Source organism: Dromiciops gliroides, chromosome 1 (genome assembly GCF_019393635.1).
Source record: "Dromiciops gliroides isolate mDroGli1 chromosome 1, mDroGli1.pri, whole genome shotgun sequence".
Classification (NCBI taxonomy): Eukaryota; Metazoa; Chordata; class Mammalia; order Microbiotheria; family Microbiotheriidae; genus Dromiciops; species Dromiciops gliroides.
The window spans coordinates 30,991,757-31,012,944 of record NC_057861.1 but is presented as its reverse complement, the minus strand read 5'-3'; the positions used below and the strand labels follow the sequence as shown (position 1 = coordinate 31,012,944).

Sequence of the window (21,188 nt, the reverse complement as noted above, 5' to 3'; positions counted from 1 at the left end):
AAATACTTATTAAACTGTGTGATGCTGGGTAAGTCACATTTCTCACCTGGTAAATGGGTAAAATGATCACATCTACCTCCTAGGGTGAATGGAAGGATCTTTTAAGTGTTTATCCAAGTGGGGAGGACGGGGAGGAAGGAAATTGGCGGAGGGGAGCGGGGTGTTTGCTAGCAGATCTCTCTTCTCCCAGGTAGGCTTAAGGGATCTGCATTAGATGCTCAGAGGGACACCAAGCTGAGGTCACAGGTCCGACTGTTTCCAGCTGCCTGCGACTTGCCCAAATGACATCTCCAGGTCCAGCTACTCCTCTCTCCTCCCAGCCAACCGAAATCTCCCAATCCAGGGCTCTGCAGATGACAAGAGTTGTCACTGGGCCCTGGGGCTTTGACGTAACATCCAAATGTAACTCAACTGGGCAGGTGGGGGGAAGGGGTGGACCAGGGGAGGGGCCCACTCTGCTTAAAACACCTCAGGCTGCCTCCCTCTGCAGCCTGAGCCTTGGGAGGGAAGAGTCCCCGTGTACACAGACAAACAGAGCTCTCCCATAATGGTGAGTGCTTCACTGACTGCCTGGAGGAGTCAGAAAGCCATGGGCATCCCTTTCCTTTGCCTCTAAGTCCACTCTGGCCCCATTGGTCATACAGGGCCCCCAGGGCTGGGATTGGGAGTGGGACATTGGATGTGAGTCTGACTGACTGTTTCTTTCTCCTTAGACAACTTACACAGACCGAGGAGAGAAGGTAAGAAAAGGCTGGGAATATGGGGGAGGAGGAGTTGGTCAGGCCAGTGCTTGGCTTGTGCCATGGCTGGGCTGCTTGGGGCATTTCACATGCTAGTCAGATTGGCAGCACTCTGCTGTGCCTGTGGTCCCAAATGAAGCAATGTTGGAGCTCTGCAGGTGTCATCATGAGCAGAGAGGACAGGAAACGAGGGAATCATATAGGTGACCCAGACGGGGAGGGTGATGACAGGACTCCAACAAGTTGGAGGAGAGGGGGAAGTAAGAATGAAGACCTTTAGAGGTCTATGCTCCTCTTTCATAGAGGAAGAGACTGAGGTCCAGAGAGGACCCACCTACCTAAAGTTATACAGAAAGTACACAGAGCCAGGTCCTCTCATTCCAAATCCAGAGCTTTATTTGTGGAAATCCAGTATGTAGGGTGCCTCAAGTTCATGCCCCTTCCTCTGGGCAGAGCTTCCCTGCCACCCATCCCCCAAGAAAAGTGACTTCTTTTTTCCCCTAAAAACTTGTCCAACATCCCTGACCAATAGACTTCACCATCTCATAATCTTCACTTTTAGAAAGACCTTTTTACTATCCGACCCTAATCCTTCTTGGCTATTATTCTCTGTGGAGGGACAGTGTGGGTACAGCAGATTGGGTATCAGAATTTGGGTCAGGAAGACCAGGGGTTCAAATCATTCTCCAGTGGCAGCTGGGAGATCTTGAGAAAGTTATCCTCTTGAGGGCCTCAATTTCCCTTCTCTGTAAAATGGGAATGATAGTGATTGTACTACCTTACTTTGCCCAGATGGTTTAAGGAAAGTGATCTACAAATTTGAAATGTTACAGAAATGTGACATCATTATTATTTTGTACTGTCTTCGGCTGAGGGTGGACAGTAGGGGAGAGTAGAGGTGAAGGGGTGGTGTTCGGTAAAGGAAATCTGGCCTCTGACTTTGTCTGGTCTCTGGTTAGACTGGGGCATTCTGGGAGGAGGGAGGGGATCATAGTTTTCTGATCTTACAGGATCATAGGAAGGGAATGGAGACTAATTATTGGATTCTCATCATAGCCTACATTTCCATAGGACTTTAAGGCTTTTCAAGATGTTAGTGATAGTATGTCCTTTGAGTCTCCCACAACTCTGAAAGATAGGTGGTTAGTTCTCTCCATTTTACAGAGGGTATAGGACACTCAAGAGAAGTAAGTGAATGACCCATGAGCACATAGCTAGTATGTCCCTGAGAAGCAAGATTCATACCCAGATCTCTTTTGAGTCTGAGCCTTACATTTTTTTTCTCCTAGACCTCTTAATGGATATCTAGAATGGGGTCTGATCTTGGAGATTTGAGTCCCCTGCCTCAGTGGGGCTTGAATTACTATACCCAGCTCTGGCTGGGTATAAAACCACCCCCAGAGCAGGCTGCCTAGCCCTGCTCCCATCAAGAAACTACTAGGCCAGAAGTTCTGAGTTCTGGGGCGGCTAGGTGGCACAGTGGATAGAGCACCGGCCCTGGATTCAGGAGGACCTGAGTTCAAATCTGGCCTCAGACACTTAACACTTACTAGCTGTGTGACCCTGGGCAAGTCATTTAACCCCCATTGCCCCGCACACAAAAAAAAAAAAGTTCTGAGTTCTATTCCTGGTCCTTCTATCAATTCACTGTGACCTGGAAAAAGCCACTTAATAATAATAGCTAACATTTACACAGAAATATTATTTCATTTGATCTCCTCAACAACCCTGGAAGATAGGTGTTATCATCATCCGTGCTTTATAGATGCAGAAACTGACTTAGAAAGAGGTTCAGTGACTTACCCAGGGTCATACAGCTAGCAAGCGTCCAAGGATAGATTTGAACTTGGTCTTCCTGACTCCCAGTCCAGGGTATACTATCTAGTGAGTGGGTCACCTAGCTGTCACTGTTCATCTCTGAACCTGTTTTCACTTCTAAGAAAGGCTTGAGTTGGTTGCTCTCTGAAGTTCAGAAGCTCTGATTTTAGTTCTCTCCCCCTCCAGCTTGCTGAGGGCGAGCTGCCCCTTCTCTGGGGGGCTAGAAATTCGGGGCCCTCCTGAATTCTGTCCCTCTGTTCTTATTCCCATCCAGCCGCCCAGAGGCCGGTTCCTTCACTTCCACTCAATCACCTTCTGGGTTGGAAATGCCAAACAGGTCTGTATGTGTGTGGGGGTGTGGGGGTGTGGGGGTGTGGGGGTGAGGCACCGAGGGAGAAGGGGAGCAAATGGGAGAAGGGCAGACAACAAGGAGCGGGGTCTACCTTGGCCCCTAGAGCAAGGGGCATGTCTCTGCCTAGGCTCCTGATAGGTTCCCAGGAGGGGAGGAGCAGACACGTGAAGATGTCCAGACTGGTATTTGAACCCATGTGGGGAGGAAGGAGGCTGAGGGGAGGGAGGGGGGAGGTCTTATGCAATTGGGCCCAGGGTTGGGCAGTTTACCTGCCAGGGTCAGGGTCAGCTGGCAGAGCTACTCCCTGCCTAGTCCAGCCCATCCATAGGCCACTAGGGTCTAAGACACCAAGAGAATTCCTCCCATTGAGCAGCCCCCACCCCCACCCACCCCCCCAAGGAAAGTGGAAGTGCGTCTCTGGGTTGCCTCTCTAATGGGAACCCATGATGTCTGCACTGGCCCAAGGATGCCCTGGTCCTGGGGCCTGAGCTCTGATTCCCCTGTCACTCTCCCAGGCAGCTTCTTTCTACTGCAACAAAATGGGCTTCTCCGCCTTGGCCTACCGAGGTCTGGAAACCGGTTCCAGGGAAGTGGCATCCCATGTGGTGAAACAAGGCAAGGTGAGTGCCTTCCAGCCTGGCCAGGGGAACCGGTTGAACCCTGGGTATCACAAGCCTCCATTTCCCCTGTGGGACCTTGGGCCAATTCTCTCTTCTACCAGGACCTCAGTTTCTACATGTTAAATAAGAATGTACTTAAAATGAAGATGCTACATGCAAAGTGCCTTGCAAACAAACGTTAACATGTTATGAAAAATAAGTCGGGGGCAGCTAGGTGGTGCAGTGGATAAAGCACCGGCCCTGGATTCAGGAGGACCTGAGTTCAAATCCGGCCTCAGACACTTGACACTTACTAGCTGTGTGACCCTGGGCAAGTCACTTAACCCCAATTGCCTCAGCAAAACAAAACAAACAAAAACCCCCCACAAAAACAGTCACATATAATGTGGGTTAAGTGACTTGCCCAGGGTCACACAGTTAGTGTCAAGTGTCTGAAGGCAGATTTGAACTCAGGTCTTCTTGACTCCAGGCCTCTTACCTTACATAGCCTTATCTTTGAACACGCTGCCTCCCACCCCCAACTCCCCCCTCCAGAATGTCTCTTTTATACTGATATCTCTAGCACCCAGCACAGGGCATAGGAGCTCACTAAATGTTGCATTCATTGGATTCATCTCTTGCTTCTGTGCCTTTGCCATGGCTGTCCACCATGCCTAGAGGGCTCTCCCTCTTCACTTGGATTTCTTGGAATCTCTCCTTTCCTTTTAGGCTCAGCTCAGGTGCCGCTTCCTCCCACAGTCCTTTTCTGAACCCTCTGTCAGTGTTCCACTTTCTTCCTGGAATGACTTTGTCTACTTTGAGTGTATTTTGCTTTTATATTCACTTATCTTATACTTCCAGGGATTGAATTTCTGATAATACAGAGTCACAGCTTTCTTTGAAGTTAAACCCAAGGTCTATCTTCACCACCATCACCATCATTATTACTAACACCATCACCATCACCACCGTCACCAACACATACACTCTCCAGCTTAATGTAAACTCCTGGACCAAATGTTTTATTTTTGTATCTGTGCTCCTAGAGCCTAGCACAGTTCCTGACATATTGTAGGTGCCTAACAATGTTTGTTGACTCTGTCTCACTAGACCAGGAGGTCTCTGGAGACCGGGCTCATTTCTTGTGGTCCCCTGCATCTCTCCTTCCTCTGCTGATACAAACCCTGGGTGGGTAGGTCTCCTCTCCCAGAGAGAAGGCCAAAATCTGGGCGGAATTGCTTCTGGATGGACTCTGGAGACAAGAGGGGATGGGCTTGCCCATAGCCCAGAGGCCGGGGAGTGACAACACATATTCTCTGGCTCCACCTGCATCTTCTGATGCCCACTTGGCAGTGAGGGAAGATGAGGAACCACAGCTGTTTTCTCTCTTCCTTTGCCTAGATTATATTCGTCTTCTCATCTGCACTCAACCCGGGAAACAAAGGTGAGGGAGGCCTGAGGCTTTTCCAAGTGAGGACACTCCTTGGGGAAAAGGGGATGGGGGTGGGCAGAGGGTGTGCTGAGGGGCCAGGGTGGAGGCTGAAATCCAGGGAGGCCTAGGATCAGGAGGGCTGAGGGTTCTGGGTGTTCTCTCCCTCTCCTGACACAGAGATGGGTGACCACCTGGTAAAACACGGTGATGGGGTGAAGGACATCTCCTTTGAGGTGGAAGACTGTGACTACATTGTTCAGGTAAATGGGGGAGGGTGGGGAAATGGGGTGCCCTTCACTCTCCCCCAGACCAGCTCTGGGTCCATGGAGCATATGGGGCTGTTATATAGACCTACTTCTTTACATGTTTCCTTTTCCATTAGAATGTAAGCTCCTTGAGGGCAGGGACTGCTTTTGCCTTTCTTTATGTCCCTAGGACTGGTTACCGTGCTTGCCACATAGAAAGTACTTACTTAAAAAAAAAAAAGTACTGGGGCAGCTAGGTGGCGAAGTGGATAGAGCACCAGCCCTGGAGTCAGGAGTACCTGAGTTCAAATCCAGCCTCAGACACTTAACACTTACTAGCTGTGTGACCCTGGGCAAGTCACTTAACCCCAACTGCCTCACTAAAAAAAAAAAAAAAAAAAAGTACTTACTGCAGGTAGGCTGATTGATTGACTCATCCACCTGCAGCAGGTCACTGAGCTAGTAATGCAAGAGGATTTAGAGGCCATCCTCCCTCTCATTTTACAAAAGAGGAAACTGAGGCCAAGAGAAATGAAATAACTAATCATAGAATCTTTTTTTGGTTGTTTTGTTGTGTTGTGGTTTTTTTGCGGGGCAATGAGGGTTAAGTGACTTGCCCAAGGTCACACAGCCAGTAAATGTCAAGTGTGTGAGGTCAGATTTGAACTCAGGTCCTCCTGAATCCAGGGCTGGTGCCACCTAGCTGCCCCCTTAATCATAGAATCTTAAGATCCATTGAGTCCAATCCTATGATTTTACAAAGGAAGAATCTGAGACCCAAGAAATCCCCTCTCCAGATAGCAAGTGCCAGAACCCCAGATCTTCAATTTCCAAACAATGTTCTTTCTTCTTTCTTTTGGACCCCGAATGAACAGCTATACCAAGCTGGGAGAACAGGGGGTGTTTTAGTGGATAGCATACTTAGACTTCTCAGGAAGATTGGGTTAAAAGCTGGCCTCGGACCCATATTAGCCTTGTGACCCTGGGCAAGTCATTGAAACTTCCCAAGCCTCGAGTTCTTCATCTGTGAAATGGGAATAATGATACCTACCATTCACATTGTGGTACAGGGGATAGAGTCAGGAAGTTCTGGATTCAAGTATGACCTCTGAGCCCTGCTACTCCCTGGCTGCGCCATTCTGAGCAGTCACAACCTCTCAAATGTTCCAGTCAGTCAACAAGCAATTATTAAGTGCTAACTGGATTCTAAGCTCTGGAGATACAGAGAAAGGAAAGAACATTGCACTGTAGGAGCCCCGGTTCTAATGGGGGAGACAGCATGCAATCATGCACATACCAAATACAGACAGGGACAGCTAAGTGGTGCTGCAGCAGATAGAGCATAGGGCCTGGAGTCAGGATTCTAGTCTCAGACACTTACTAGCTGTGTGACCCTGTTTGCCTCAGTTTACCCTTCTGTAAAATGAGCTGGAGAAGGAAACGGCCAAACCACTCCAGTATCTCTGCCAAGAAAAGCCCAGGGGCAGCTAGGTGGCGCAGTGGATAGAGCACTGGCCCTGGAGTCAGGAGTACCTGAGTTCAAATCCGGCCTCAGACACTTAACACTTACTAGCTGTGTGACCCTGGGCAAGTCACTTAACCCCAATTGCCTTACTAAAATTAAAAAAAAAAAAAGAAAAGCCCAAATAGGGTCACGGAGAGTCAGATGTGACTGAACAACAAAAAGCATATGGGGGGGTGGTGGGAGGTGCAGCTAGGTGACGCAGTGGATAAAGCACTGTCCCTGGATTCAGGAGTACCTGAGTTCAAATCCGGCCTCAGACATTTGACACTTACTAACTGTGTAACCCTGGGCAAGTCACTTGACCCTCTTTGCCCCACCAAAAAAAAGAAAGAAAAAGAAAAAAATATTTAATAAATGATTTTAGCATGTAATTAGAGGAAAAGAAAATATTATATATAAAGACTATAAGTTTCAGAGAAAGTGAAGCCCTCCAACAATGGAGTTTCTTCCGGAGAGCTTCTCATGCCAATGAGAAATCAGTCCCCCAGCTCACCTACCTTCCCCACCCCCATCTCTGCCCTACAAGGTTGGCATGAGGCTCCAATGAGATATCATCTGTAGGGCATTTGGTCCATTTTAAAGTGTAAGAGTAAGTAATTAATGTTCCAGATGAAAGTTATTAATTTTATTTTTCTATGTTATTTTTGTCATCCTGTATCCTTGGAAGATCCATGGATGGGCCAGAGCCCTAAGCTGAGTTGAACAGTTCTCTCTGAATCCATGGCTCTAACCAGACCCACAGGGCCTCTTTTTCTGGGGGGGAAGTCCCCAAGCAGGGCTTTGTTGAGGCATGGGGAGAAGCAGCTGTTCCTATGAGGTTCAGCATGTGGGCTGGCAGGATTACAGAGGCCCAGCTCTGACCCAGTGAAACCTAATAAAGCCGTTCTGAGCTTGCTGTTTGGTATCGTGAGTAAGCTCCCCAGGCTAGTCTTAGGCCAGGTTGTAGACGAGGTCAGGAAGAAGCTGGCTTCTCAAGACAAGCCCTGTCCCCTCTAATACAGAAAGCCCGGGAAAGAGGTGCAGTTGTTGTGAAGGAGCCGTGGATAGAACAGGACAAGTTTGGAAGGGTGAAATTTGCGGTACTACAGACGGTGAGTATATACTGAGTCCTGCCCACTGGACAATCAGCTCCTTCATATGCCCTATGACCCTCCCCCCACCCCTGTCAAAAATCCCTCCCCTCTCTCCTCACTGTTCTCAATCCATCAGGATGTTCGGGGAGGTGGCATTGGTAGCCAAGTTCTCTCTCCTTCATCTCCACTCCACAACCTCAATCAGAGCTGTAACTAGGGTTGGGCAACTGGGGCTTTGTCCCAGTGGGATAATTTTATAGGGTGCTAACAGAATTTATAGTCCTTCAGCATCTGGAGAAACAAGAGAGTCAAACGCCTGTATGAAATCAATCAACAAGTAATGGTTAAACACCTAACATGTGCTAGGCACTGCAGGAATCACAGTTAAAAGTTAAAGAGTTCTTGCTCTTGAGGAGATTATATACTACCAGATAAAACACCTCCTTTACTTTGTTCTGTTCCTCCAACCTCTCCACCATCAACCAGATCCTGGGTTTATTTGTGGGTTTCTAATTGTCTCTCAAATGAGAGTGACTTTTGTGTCATTTGTCCCTGGTACAAAAATTCTTATTTTGATAAGGCTCTGATTTTACCATCTTAAAGATAGAAAGTTCTCCTTAATGTCTGACCACAATCCCACCTGCTGCCTCCTCCTGATTAGTCTGTTTTCAAGGGTAAATGTGGGTGTCTAGTCATAATTAAGCCCATTAACTGTACCACAGAGTGGTACTGGGAAGTTCTGGGTAGGAGCCCAGCAGCACCTTGCCCTCCTGAGTCTGTCAAGTGAAAATGGGGGGCAAAGAGGAGAAAGGAGATCCCAGGTCAAAGTGCTATGAGGAGGGTGGGGGCTTCTGAAAAATCGGGATCACTGGGATTAAACCCAGTGTGTGTGGGGGCGGTTCTTGTGCCCACAGTATGGAGACACCACGCACACCCTGGTGGAGAAACTGAATTACACCGGACCCTTCCTGCCTGGCTTTGAGGCCCCTCGCTTCCAGGACCCCTTGCTCTCAAAGCTGTAAGTTCCCCTCCCCCTTCCCCTCCCAAGAGCCTTAGAGATTTCCTTAGAAAGGGTCCAAGTGAGATACAGGGAGGGGCACAGCTTCTTAACCTGGGGTTTGTGAACTTGGGTTTGGTTTTTTTCCTATTCTGACAACTATTTCAATATACAGTTATCCCTTCCACATTGTGACTTTCCCCACCTCAGATTTCCACATATTGTGGGTCAGCATAAGAAATTAAATTGGGGGGGGGGCAGCTAGGTGGTGCAGTGGATAAAACACCAGCCCTGGATTTAGAAGGACCTAAGTTCAAATTTGGCCTCAGACACTTGACACTTACTAGCTGGGTGACCTTGGGCAAGTCACTTAACCCTCATTTCCCTGTCCAAAAAAGGGGAAAAAAAGAAATTAAATGGGAATCTTTAGGGAGTTTTGTGGAAGCCACCAACAACACAGAAAAAGTTTAGAAACTCATAAATGCATAGAATATATGTATAGTATTATATAATATCAACAGATTTTATCTTTTAATACCATAGTAATGCAGATTTCTTCTCTAGTATGAAGGGAGGGCCAATAAATTTTATGCGGATTTTCCAGATCATGGGGCATGGCACCCCGACCCCTCCATGTGGAAGGGATGACTATAATGGGTTTCCATTACCATCCTCTGAGTTTTACTTTATGTGCTTAAAAACACGACTCTGGAAAGGAATCCACTGGTTTCAGCAGAGAGTCAAAAAGGGCCAGGATACCCCCCTTCCAAAAAAGGTTAAGAACCTCTAAGCTATAAGGATTCCCTCTTTGGCTTGAACTCAGATAGTTCTCCATGGCTTGGACAAACACCTTGGGCAAACATCTTCTGACTCATTCAAAATTAGAATCCTGGGTCTAGAACTGGAAAAGAACCTCAGAAACCACCCAGTCCAAGTCCTTCATTTTATAGATGAGGAAATAGGCCCGAGAAGGGAAGTGACTTTGCTCAAGGCCAAAAAACTAAAAGCAGAGGGATGTGTGTGTGTGTGTGTGTGTGTGTGTGTGTGTGTTGGGGGGTGTTGTTCAGTTGTGCCCGAACCTTTATGACCCCTTTTGGGGTTTTCCTGGCAACTATATTGGAGTGGTTTGCCATTTCCTTCTCCAGCTTATTTCACAGAGGAGGAAACTGAGGCAAACAGGGTAAAGTGACTTGCCCAGGATCACACAGCTAGCAAGTGTCTGAGGCCAGATTCGAACTCAAATAGATGAGTCTTCCTGCCTCGAGGCCCAGCGCTCTATCCATTGCTCCACCTAGGTGTGTACAAGTAGGTAGTAGGGAAGACGGCCATGACATGTAGACCTTGGCATCTAACTGGATAGAATGAAGCATGTGTTGAGGACCTAGGGGTGCCTAGTTATGGGGGGCTGAGATAAAAGTGGTCTCATTCATTCTCTAAACAAGGAAGCTCTGTCCCAGGAGCTAAGTGGAACCCAGGAGCAGAGAGTGAGATCTCTGGAGATCCAAAGATCAATTGAATAACTGTTCATTGAATTGAAATATCTGGGTCTCAGTTTCCCCACTGGTAAAATGAAGAGATTGAACCAAATGATCTCTGAGGTTCCTTCCAACTCTGACATTCCAGGTTTTCCTGACTTCTAAGGCCAAGGGCCAGGGCTGGGTATCTACCCCATCCCCCTCAGATTTCCCTTCCCTCTTCCAGGCCAGACTGCAAATTGGCAATGATTGACCACGTTGTAGGGAACCAGCCTGACCAGGAGATGGTGCCAGCGGCAGAATGGTGAGCAGCTGAATGGGATGGGTCCCCTGACTTTCTATTATCCATAGCAATGACCTTTTTTGCAGAGGCCTAGGACCCCAATCTTTGTTCCAGTTCATCTTCTCTAGATTTTAAGTGGAGAAAATAGAAGTCCAAAGGAGTGTACTAGCTATCCATCCATTCCTCCACCTATCCACTTGTCAGCCCATCTCTCCGTGAATCTACCCATCCATCTATCTGCCAATCCATCTATCCATCCATTCATCCACTCATCTATCTATCTGCCAATCATCTATCCATCCATTCATCCACTCATCTATCTATCTGCCAATCATCTATCCATCCATTCATCCACTCATCTATCTATCTGCCAATCATCTATCCATCCATTCATCCACTCATCTATCTATCTGCCAATCATCTATCCATCCATTTATCCACTCATCTATCTATCTGCCAATCATCTATCCATTCACCCCACTACCCATCCATCTATCTGCCAATCCATCTATCCATCCATTCATCCACTCATCTATCTATCTGCCAATCATCTATCCATTCACCCCACTATCCATCCATCTATCCAGTATCTATCTGCCAACCCTTCTATCCATCTATCCATTTATCTGGTTCATCCCTCCATCTCTCTATCCATTCAACAAATATTAGTGAGTGCCTACTATGTGCAGGACCTTGTGCCTGGAGATGGAGAGGCCCCATCCTCTCAGGAACCTTGACCCCATTTTAACCTCTAACCTGGGCCTCTTTCCTCCTTATAGTCCCCCTCTCTCCCTGGTTCTCTAGGCAAGAACTATGCCACTTAGAGAACTATGTCCCACTTAGAGTCCCCCAGAATGTCAGTAGCAAGACCAAAAGAACAGTCACTCAGCCAAACTTTAATATGAAATGAAAGTCCATTGTAGGGTGATAGTTGTAACTTGGGTACTTGAGGAGAGCAGCCAGAAGGTAAGAGATTTTCTCTATCTGTAGAGACTTGTAGCCTAGCTGGGAAATGGATCATTATCCACCCATGGAAACAACCTGAGAATAGCCTCAAAGGATGCAGGGCTCAAGGGACATAAGAAGCAAATCAAAGAAGGTATAGGGACGAGGCACCCAGTGGTGAGCTGGTATAGTGGAAAGAACACTGCATTTGGAATCGGGAGATCTGGGTTCAAATTCTGACTTTGAAACTGACTCTGATTACTTTGAAAAACTCAGGTAACCTCTCTGGACCTCAGTTTCCTCATCTGTTAACTGAAGAATTATAGATTTAGATCTTGAAGGGACCTCAGAGGGCATCTAGTCCAGTCCTCTTACTTTACAGATAAGGAAACCAAGGCTCACAGAGGTAGGTCAAGTGACTTGCCCAAGGTCACACCAGTGGGGGCAGATGGATATGAAGAACAGTTGAAGAAATTGGTCCTTCACCACCCTTATTGTCTTTTTTTTTTTTTTTTTTTACGGGGCAATGGGGTTAAATAACTTGCCCAGGGTCACACAGCTAGTAAGTGTCAAGTGTCTGAGGCCGGATTTGAACTCAGGAACTCCTGACTCCAGGGCTGGTGCTTTATCCACTCGCCACCTAGCCACCCCTAAAGGAACAATTTTTTTTTTTTTTTGGCGGAGCAATGGGGGTTAAGTGACTTGCCCAGGGTCACACAGCTAGTAAGTGTCAAAGTGTCTGAGGTTGGATTTGAACTCAGGTCCTCCTGAATCCAGGGCTGGTGCTTTATCCACTGCGCCACCTAGCTGCCCACCCCCTTATTGTCTTTTTTTGGATACTCTACAGCTTGTCCATGTCCTTCCCAAAATATGGCAACCCAGAAGTGAGCATTCAACACTTTTCCTGATGTGATCTGACCAGGGCAGAGTGCAGTGGGACTCTTACCCGCCTCGTTCCATGATTTCTTCAAACTTCTCCACATTCTAAGGACTCATCCCAGATCTGACCTTCCCTGTTCTAAGGACCTTCCCAGCTCTGACCATCCCTGTTCTAAGGCCCCTCCCAACCCTGACATCCCCTGTTCTAAGATCTCTCCCAGATCTGACATTCTGTTCTAAGACCTCTCCAATTCTGAATTGTATGTTTCAAGGCTCCTCTCAGCTCTGACCTTCTATGCTCTGGGAGTCCTTCCAGCTTCTAAAATCCTCCCTAAGCATCTATGGATATTCAGGGTTAATAAATAGCTCCCAGAACCTTAACTAGAGCAAGATGACTGGGCCTTTGCCACAGGATCCCCAAATTTTGAGGGCTCTGCCTGTACTTACTAAACTCATTTGGAGGATTGTGATAACATTTACAATCCTTTAGTGGTATGAAAACAACTGAGCTTAGCACCTAGCTAGCAAGAATAGTTAGCTGAAAATAGGAAGCTACCAGATGGCGCCTCTTCACTGATGGGAGCCTCCCTCCATGTGAGCTCTTTTCCAATCTGGCCCTGCCCCGCATCAGCCTCAGGCCAGCCCATAGCCTCTGCCCATGGAAGCCCATTAGTTCAGAGTCACTCTCTCCCTGGTGAGATCTCAAGGTCTCTTCCTTTCCCATCCTACTCCCCAGTTGATTTTGCCATTAAAGCTGATGGAGGACTCACCTTTTGCTGCTCTCTCTGGGCATTAAAATTGCTAGTTACAGGGGGCAGCTAGGTGATGCAGTGGATAAAGCACCGGCCCTAGATTCAGGAGTACCTGAGTTCAAATCTGGCCTCAGACACTTGACACTTACTAGCTGTGTGACCCTGGGCAAGTCACTTAACCCTCATTGCCCTGCAAAAAACAAAACAAAAAAATTTAAAAATTTTAAAATTAAAAAAAAAAAAATTGCTAGTTACAGGGGCAGCTAGGTGGCATAGTGGATAGAGTACTGGTCCTGGATTCGGGAGGACCTGAGTTCAGATCCTGTCTCAAACATTTGACACTTACTAGCTATGTGACCCTGGGCAAGTAACTTAACCCTCATTGCCCTGAAAAGAAAAGAAAAAAAGTCATCAAAAATTGCTAGTTACGGGGCAGCTAGGTGGCGCAGTGGATAGAGCACCGGCCCTGGATTCAGGAGGACCTGAGTTCAAATCCAGCCTCAGACACTTAACACTTACTAGCTGTGTGACCTTAGGCAAGTCACTTAACCCCAATTGCCTCACTTAAAAAAAAAAATTGCTAGTTACTCCTCTGGTCTCTCTACAACAAATACTTATTGACTGCTCGGGAACCTGAGCTCTGTTGTCCCACCCTTGGGTGCCTTTCCCAGGTACAAGAAGAACCTGATGTTTCACCGCTTCTGGTCAGTGGACGACAAGCAAGTACACACAGAATTCAGCTCCCTGCGATCCATCGTGGTGGCCAATTATGAAGAGACCATCAAGATGCCCATCAACGAGCCTGCCATGGGCAGGAAGAAGTCGCAGATTCAGGTAATGCCCAAAGATGCCCACCCAGCTCCCCCTACCCCTCCTGAGGATGGTGTCCAAGAATCAGCCAGCAAGTCAGGGGACTGGAGGTAGAGGGGGAGAGTGAGGCAATAGGGTGTCATGTGCCAAGCTGTGGACCTGGAGTTGGGTAGGCCTGGGTTCAAATCCTGCCTCAGACACCTGTGTAAGGGATCGAGTCACAGGATCCTAAGTTTTCGAACTAGGAGGGAGCTTAGAGAGATCAAGTCAAGTTCCCTCATTTTACAGAGGAAGAAACTGAAACATGGAGTGGTTAAAATGGTTCTGAGGAAGGATTTGAACTCACATCTTCTTGATTCTGAGTCTAGTACTCTGTCCACTTAGCCACCTCCAAATCCAACCTGCTCGTTTTACAGATGAGTAAACTGAGGCCCAACGAGGTTAAGGGAGTCCTATTTACAATCATAATAGTTAACATCCGAACAGGCCGATAAAGTTTTCAAAGAATGCACAGGCATGATCTTCTTCCAACCTCTCAACCTTGTGAAAGCAAGTCTTCTAGGTATTTTTGTTCTCATTTTACTTATGTATGGAGCCTGAGTTCTGTCCCAAAGATGACTTCGCTTTATTGTTTGTCTCTATTTTTTTTTTTTTTTAGTGAGGCAATTGGGGTTAAGTGACTTGCCCAGGGTCACACAGCTAGTAAGTGTTAAGTGTCTGAGGCTGGATTTGAACTCAGATACTCCTGACTCCAAGGCCGGTGCTCTATCCACTGCGCCACCTAGCTGCCCCTGTTTGTCTCTATTTTTATACTATTTGTGGCTTAAAAAAAACCCAACAACACAAAAACCCCCCCAACAAACCCAACAGTTGTTTGCACGTTTTCTCCTCCATTAGACTGTGAGCTCCCTGAGGGCAGGCACTGTCTTTTATGTTTTCCTGTATCCTCAGCACTTAGCACAGTGCCTGGGTACACAGTCAGCACTTCATAAGTGCTACTTGATTGACTAAGGCTCAGAAAAGTTCATTGATGCTGGACGGCCACACAATCAGAGATGGAATTCAAATTTAGATCTTCCTGCCTCTTAAGTCCAGCCTCCTACCTACTTTACCATGTGTCTTCTGAAGCCTCAGTTTCTCATCTTTCAAATGGGGTTAATAGCACCCCACAAGCATCAGATGAGCACTTTGCCAACCTTAAAGTGTTTATATGAATGGAAGCAATGTTGAACAAGCAGAGGGGCCAATTCTTCCCACAAGACCAAAGGTGACTTGGGCAGCTAAACGCAGCAGGGCGCTTAGTATAGTAAAGGTACAGATTTTGGAGTTTGGGACACAGTGGATAGAGGGATAGACTTGGCACCAGGAAGATCTGCATTTGAATTCTACATCTGACACTTGCTAACTGTGTGACTATAAGCCAGTCTCTTCACTTCACTGAACACCTAGCTAGCAAGAATAGTTAGCTGAAAATAGTTTATTCATCTCTGAACTGGGTATAATAATGTTCCTCTCAGGGAGCAGCTAGGTGGCACAGTACATAAAGCACCGGCCCTGGATTCAGGAGGACCTGAGTTCAAATCCGGTCTCAGACACTTGACACTTACTAGCTGTGTGACCCTGGGCAAATCACTTAACCCTCATTGCCCTGCAAAAATTTTTAGAAGAAGAAAGAAGAAGAAGAAGAAGAAGGAAGAAGGAAGAAGGAGGAGGAGGAAGAGGAAGAAGAAAGAAAAAGAAGGAAGAAGAAGGAAGAAGAATGTGCCTCTCAGTACTGACCTTTCACAGGGCTGCCAAAATGAGACGTCTGTAAAGACCCATATGAATGTCAGTTATTATTATGGAAAGGACATTGAGACCTCCATCTGGCTACAACCTTGGAGAGAGCTGTAGCTGAGAAATCTGAGATGTGAAGAAAATAGTTGGGGTGATGGAGAGCATAGTCTAACTATAGATTCAGTAGCTGCAGGAGGGGGAACCTGAGGGTGGGGGGGCAGTTATGTCACATCTAGGTACAGGTGAGTGGAGAACAACAAGGTGAGACTCAAGAGACACAGGGAGGGGAAGTACATACATCTAGATGTGAGCCTCTGGAGAAAAGCCCTGGTTGCCTCAGTCTAGTTGCAGCTCTGACTTTGAACTTGTTATCTTTCTTCTCTATCCAGGAATATGTAGACTATTATGGTGGGGCTGGGGTGCAGCACATTGCCATGTCAACGTCTGATATCATCACTGCGGTAAGTGGGGAATGGTCAGCCTGGTCTCCCCTCTATGAATCCTCTGCTGAGATTGTAGAGGGCTTTCAGGGAAGATGGGAATTTTCCTGTGACTGGTAGGGACATAATCAGAATGGGGCAGATGGTAAGGACTGCCAGGAATATGAGGTGGGAGGGGGGTTAGGGATTTGGGTGAAGGGCACAGGTGTCAGAAGTGGGTGCTTTCTGACATAGGGAGCAGTGGAGCCAGTTTGGTCATGGGCTGGTTTTTCTGTCCCTCTACACCCACCACCTCCTCTTTCCCTCCCCAGCCCCAGAGGAATATAGTGAGGCCTGGAGAGGGGAGGGAGATATAGCTAGTTGATTGGGGGTGAGAAGGTGGAGTTGGAATTACACCTAAATTGTTTCTTGGATGGTGCAGTGGATAGAGCACCAGGCACCTGGAGTCAGGAAGACTCATCTTCCAGAGTTCAAATCTGGTCTCAGACACTAGCTGTGTGACCCTGCTTGCCTCAGTTTCCTCATCTGTCAAATGAGCTGGAGAAGGAAATGGCAAACCACTCCAGTATCTCTGCCAAGAAAACCCCAAATGGAAGAATTGGACATGACTGAAAACAACTGAACAATACCAACAATAGACAGAGCACTGGCTACAGAGTCAGACCCAGGGTTCAAATCCTGACCTCAACACTTTACTTTGTTACTTTGATCAAGTCGTTTCCCCTGTGCCTTGTATAAAATGAGAAAGTTGAGCTCAAGGGCCTCTGGGGTCCCATCCCGCTTTAGACTTTTTTTGAACATATTCCACATTAGTCATATTGTAAGAGAAGAATAAGAACAAAAGGGGAAAAAATGAAAGAAAGAATAGACAACAACAAAAAAAGCAACAACAAAAGTGAAAATAGTCTGCTTGAGTCTGCACTCAGACTCCATAGTTCTTTTTCTGAATGTGGAGAGCATTTTCCACCATAAGTCTTTCGGCATTGCCTTGGATCATTGTATTGCTGAGAAGTGTTGTTGATTCTGTGTACAGTGTTCTCTTGGTTCTGCTCATTTCACTAATCATCAATTCATGGATGTCTTCACAGATTTTTCTGAAATCCATCTGCTTATCATTTCTTTTTGTGTGTGTGTGTGAGGCAATTGGGGTTAAGTGACTTGCCCAGGGTCACACAGCTAGTAAATGTTAAGTGTCTGAGGCTGGATTTGAACTCAGGTCCTCCCAAATCCAGGGCCCATGCTCTATCCACTGCACCACCTAGCTGCCCCTTGCTTATCATTTCTTACAACACAATCGGCTCTAGACTTCTGATCCTTTGGTCTGTGTCCCAACCACTGTGTTGTGAGCCCTGTGGGCTCAGGCTAAGAAAAGGTGGAGGAAGGAAAAGGTAAAACGAGGTTGGCTTCCCTAATCTCAAACTCGCCTTGGGCAGATTACCCATCTGAGGGCTCGAGGCATGGAGTTCCTGAGTGTCCCCTCCACCTACTACAAGCAGCTTCGGGAGGAGCTCAAATCTGCCAAGATCCAAGTGAAAGAGAGTATAGACAAGCTGGAGGTAAATGCTTCCCTTACCCTGTGGGCTTCCCATTCCCTTCCCTGCACCACAAGGCAGCCTTTCCTGGCTAGGAGCCCCTTCTGTCCCTGGCAAGGCAGAGTAGAAGGCAGAGCCATCTTGGGCAACTTTTGCTTGGGCCCAATGGCAACACCACGGCCAACAGGCTGGTCTAGGGAGCAGCTGCCAGGAAGAAGAAACATACCTCAAGAGACCACAAGGGGTAGGGGGCAGCTAGATGGCACAGAGGATAAAGCACTGGCCTTGGATTCAGGAGGACCTGAGTTCAAATCCAGCCTCAGACACTTGACACTTAACTAGCTGTGTGACCCTGGGCAAGTCACTTAACCCTCATTGCCCCGGAAAAAAAAAACAAAAGAGAGAGACCACAAGGGGAGAGACAACCTTTCCTGAGAAGAGGCTCCAGAGGGGGTCAGCATGAGGAAGGGAAAGAAGCTTGCCCTGGAACGAAGCATTGTGGACATAGTAGAAAGAAAGCTGGCCTTGGACTTGAGAAGGCTTGGGGTTCAGATCTCAGCTCTGACACTTGCTAGATGTGTGACCTTGGGCAAGTCATGTTAAGTTCTCTGGGCCCTCAATTTCCTAATCTGTAAAATGAGAGGATTGGATTGAAGGTTGAAGAGATTACTTCCAGCTCTTAGATCTAAGATCTTCTGAACAGTCATTGCCGATACTGCAAGGATGAGAAGGTACTTGAGATCCCCTCTAAATGTCCATCCCTCCCCCTCCACTATCCTTTTCCAAATGATGGGGTTCATCTAGGGGATCACAAGATTTGTATCTGTAAGGAACATTGAAGTTCACCTTGTCCAACCCCCTCATCTTGTGGGGAGGGAAACAGAGGCTTGGAGATGTTAAATAACTCGACAAAGTTATGTACAAAGTGGGGAATCCAGTGATCTTTCTATTCTGGGTTCTAAGGTTCTATGACTACCATACTCAGGCCAGGGGCACTGTGGCCCCAGTCAGTCTCCCAGAGCACAAAGGGACTCTTTTGGGGGGGGGGGGGAGGGACAGAGCAATGGGGGTTAAGTGACTTACCCAGGGTTACACAACTAGTGTCAATTGTCTGAGGTCAAATTTGAATTCAGGTTCTCCTGAATCCAGGGCTGGTGCTTTATCCACTTCGCCACCTAGCTGCCCCCTGAAAGGGACTCTTCTTTGGAAAGACCCACACTCTAATCTGGGGAGGGGGCTTTCCAGGGTTCCAGAGCAGATAAATGGCTTCCCGCAGCCCAAGAAACAAGGCTCTGGCAATTGAAGGCCGGGTCTGGCCTCTAGGGAGATCCTGCGTTCCATTGCTCTGAGAGCACCAACCGTCCCGCCCCGCCCCTTCCCCTTGGAGAAGGGGCTTCCCATCAGTCCTGGTCAGCCTCATAATTCCCTATCTGTCTGGGAGCAGGAATTGAAGATCCTGGTAGATTACGACGAGAAAGGCTACTTGCTACAGATTTTCACCAAACCCATCCAGGACCGGCCCACCGTCTTCTTGGAGGTGATCCAGCGTCACAATCACCAGGTGATCTGGGCGAGGGAAGGGCGGAGTCGGGAATGGAGGGGCTGGGAGAAGAGCAAGGAGTCGAGAAAGAATTGGCCAAGGGAGGGAACGGAGGGGCGGGCCAGTTTGGCTTCTGACTCCCCCTAGCCGACTACCTTCTTCCTTTCTTTCTCATCCCTTCCCCTACCTAAAGGGTTTCGGCGCCGGCAACTTCAACTCGCTCTTTAAGGCGTTTGAGGAGGAGCAGAATATTCGGGGCAACCTCACGGACCTCGCCTCCAATGGTTTGGGCTTTGCTATGTAGGGAGGGGGGCGCTGAGGGCTGGGACTGATTCATGATGTCTCTGTCCCCTACGCCTGGCCTAGACTAGCGGCTTAATAATTACCTGTTAATGGATTCATGCCAATCTCTGGCCAACGGGCATTTCCTCACTGCCAAGGAGATTGGATGGCACCGACGTGGGGCTCGCCCAGGCAGTTTTCCCCTCCAAGAGCCAGGAGGCACCGGGGCCAGCCAGGGGTTAAGGGAAGCAATAAAGTGTATTAGAGCGTGGGATGTCTGAGAACTGAGTCTGGATTTTACACCGTCGTCCAAATGTGCCTCCCCTTGCCTTCCGTGGCCAGTCCAGCCAGGCTTGAGAATTGGTGTGGGCAGGGAAAGGGGACTGGACCAACTACCCTAGACCCCTTGCGGTCTTTTCTCTAGGGGAAGAAGTGTAGGGGCGCCACGCAACCACTAGAGGTCAGCCTCGGACAAGGCAGCTCTGGGCCCACGGGAGGGCGGATGGAGCCTTAGGGGAAAGTAGATGCGGGCGGTAAAGGCAGGGGAGGGGCGGAGGAACCTGACATTCACTAGGAGCAGTACCCTAAGGAGCTCCCACCCTGGAAGAACTGTCCAGTAGGGCGAGAAACTCCCTTTCTCACCCACGTCCCGGACTAAATGTATGTCCAAAAGATCGAGGTACACAGGAATTTGGAACAAGAGGTAGTGTGCTGGTAAATGTTTAACAACCAGCTCTCCGGCACAAACTATGTAAGGCACACTTTTAAATTTAGTTTGCAGCGGGCAGCTAGATGGCGCAGTGGGCAGCTAGATGGCGCAGTGGATATAGCCACCGGCCCTGGATTCAGGAGTACCTGAGTTCAAAATCCGGCCTCAGACACTTAACACTTACTAGCTGTGTGACCCTGGGCAAGTCACTTAACCCCCAATTGTCTTACTAAAAAAAAAAATTTTAGTTTGCAGCGTTAACATTTTCCTCCATCACTTCTTAAGACTAGACAATCAGGGCAGCTAGGTGGCGCAGTGGATAGAGCACTGGCCCTGGAGTCAGGAGTACCTGAATTCAAATCCGGACTCAGACTAGCTGTGTGACCCTGGCAAGTCACTTAACCCCAATTGCCCTCACTAAAAAAAAAGACTAGACAATCAAAAAAGCATGGAGCCCCAATGTGGAGTGTGTGCCGATTTCCTATATGTAAATGTTCACACTGAAAATTAAAGGTCATCTCTATCAGATTTAAAGAATGTCAGAGACAGGAGGGGGCATTAGAATATACAAAGTTAATGGGGCAGCTAGGTAGCCCAGTGGATAAAGCACCGGCCCTGGATTCAGGAATACCTGAGTTCAAATCCAACCTCAGACACTTGACACTAGCTGTGTGACCTTGGTCAAGTCATTTAACCCTCATTGCCCCGCCAAAAAAAGAAGAAGAAGAAGAATATAGAACTAGAAAGTGAGAGCCAGAAAGAGACTTAGAGCATAGAATGTCAGAGCTGGGAAAGAATTTAGAGTAGAGAATGTCAGAGCTGGGGAAGGGGGGAGGGGGCAGGCTTAAAACACAGACTGTCAGAGTTGGGATGAAATGTAGTGATCACCTCCTTCCAGTTCCTCATTTCAAACCAAGGTCCTCCAGTGCTCTCCCCTAGCTGTGCTGTGATCTCTACTGCTCATCTCTGAGCCTCAGTTTCCCC

General features: G+C 47.8%; 1 protein-coding gene across 1 annotated transcript; it reads left to right on the top strand.

Annotated features, from left to right (window-relative positions):
* Positions 1-447: 447 nt before the first annotated feature.
* HPD (4-hydroxyphenylpyruvate dioxygenase) lies at positions 448-19,766 on the top strand. Its single transcript, XM_043977422.1, has 14 exons — positions 448-550; positions 714-740; positions 2,833-2,895; positions 3,426-3,530; positions 4,911-4,953; positions 5,119-5,201; positions 7,713-7,802; positions 8,699-8,802; positions 10,483-10,560; positions 13,787-13,949; positions 16,091-16,162; positions 17,575-17,697; positions 19,118-19,234; positions 19,407-19,766. Exons 1-14 carry the CDS (start codon positions 548-550, stop codon positions 19,515-19,517), a joined length of 1,182 nt encoding a protein of 393 aa, XP_043833357.1. The 5' UTR covers positions 448-547; the 3' UTR covers positions 19,518-19,766.
* Positions 19,767-21,188: the final 1,422 nt, after the last annotated feature.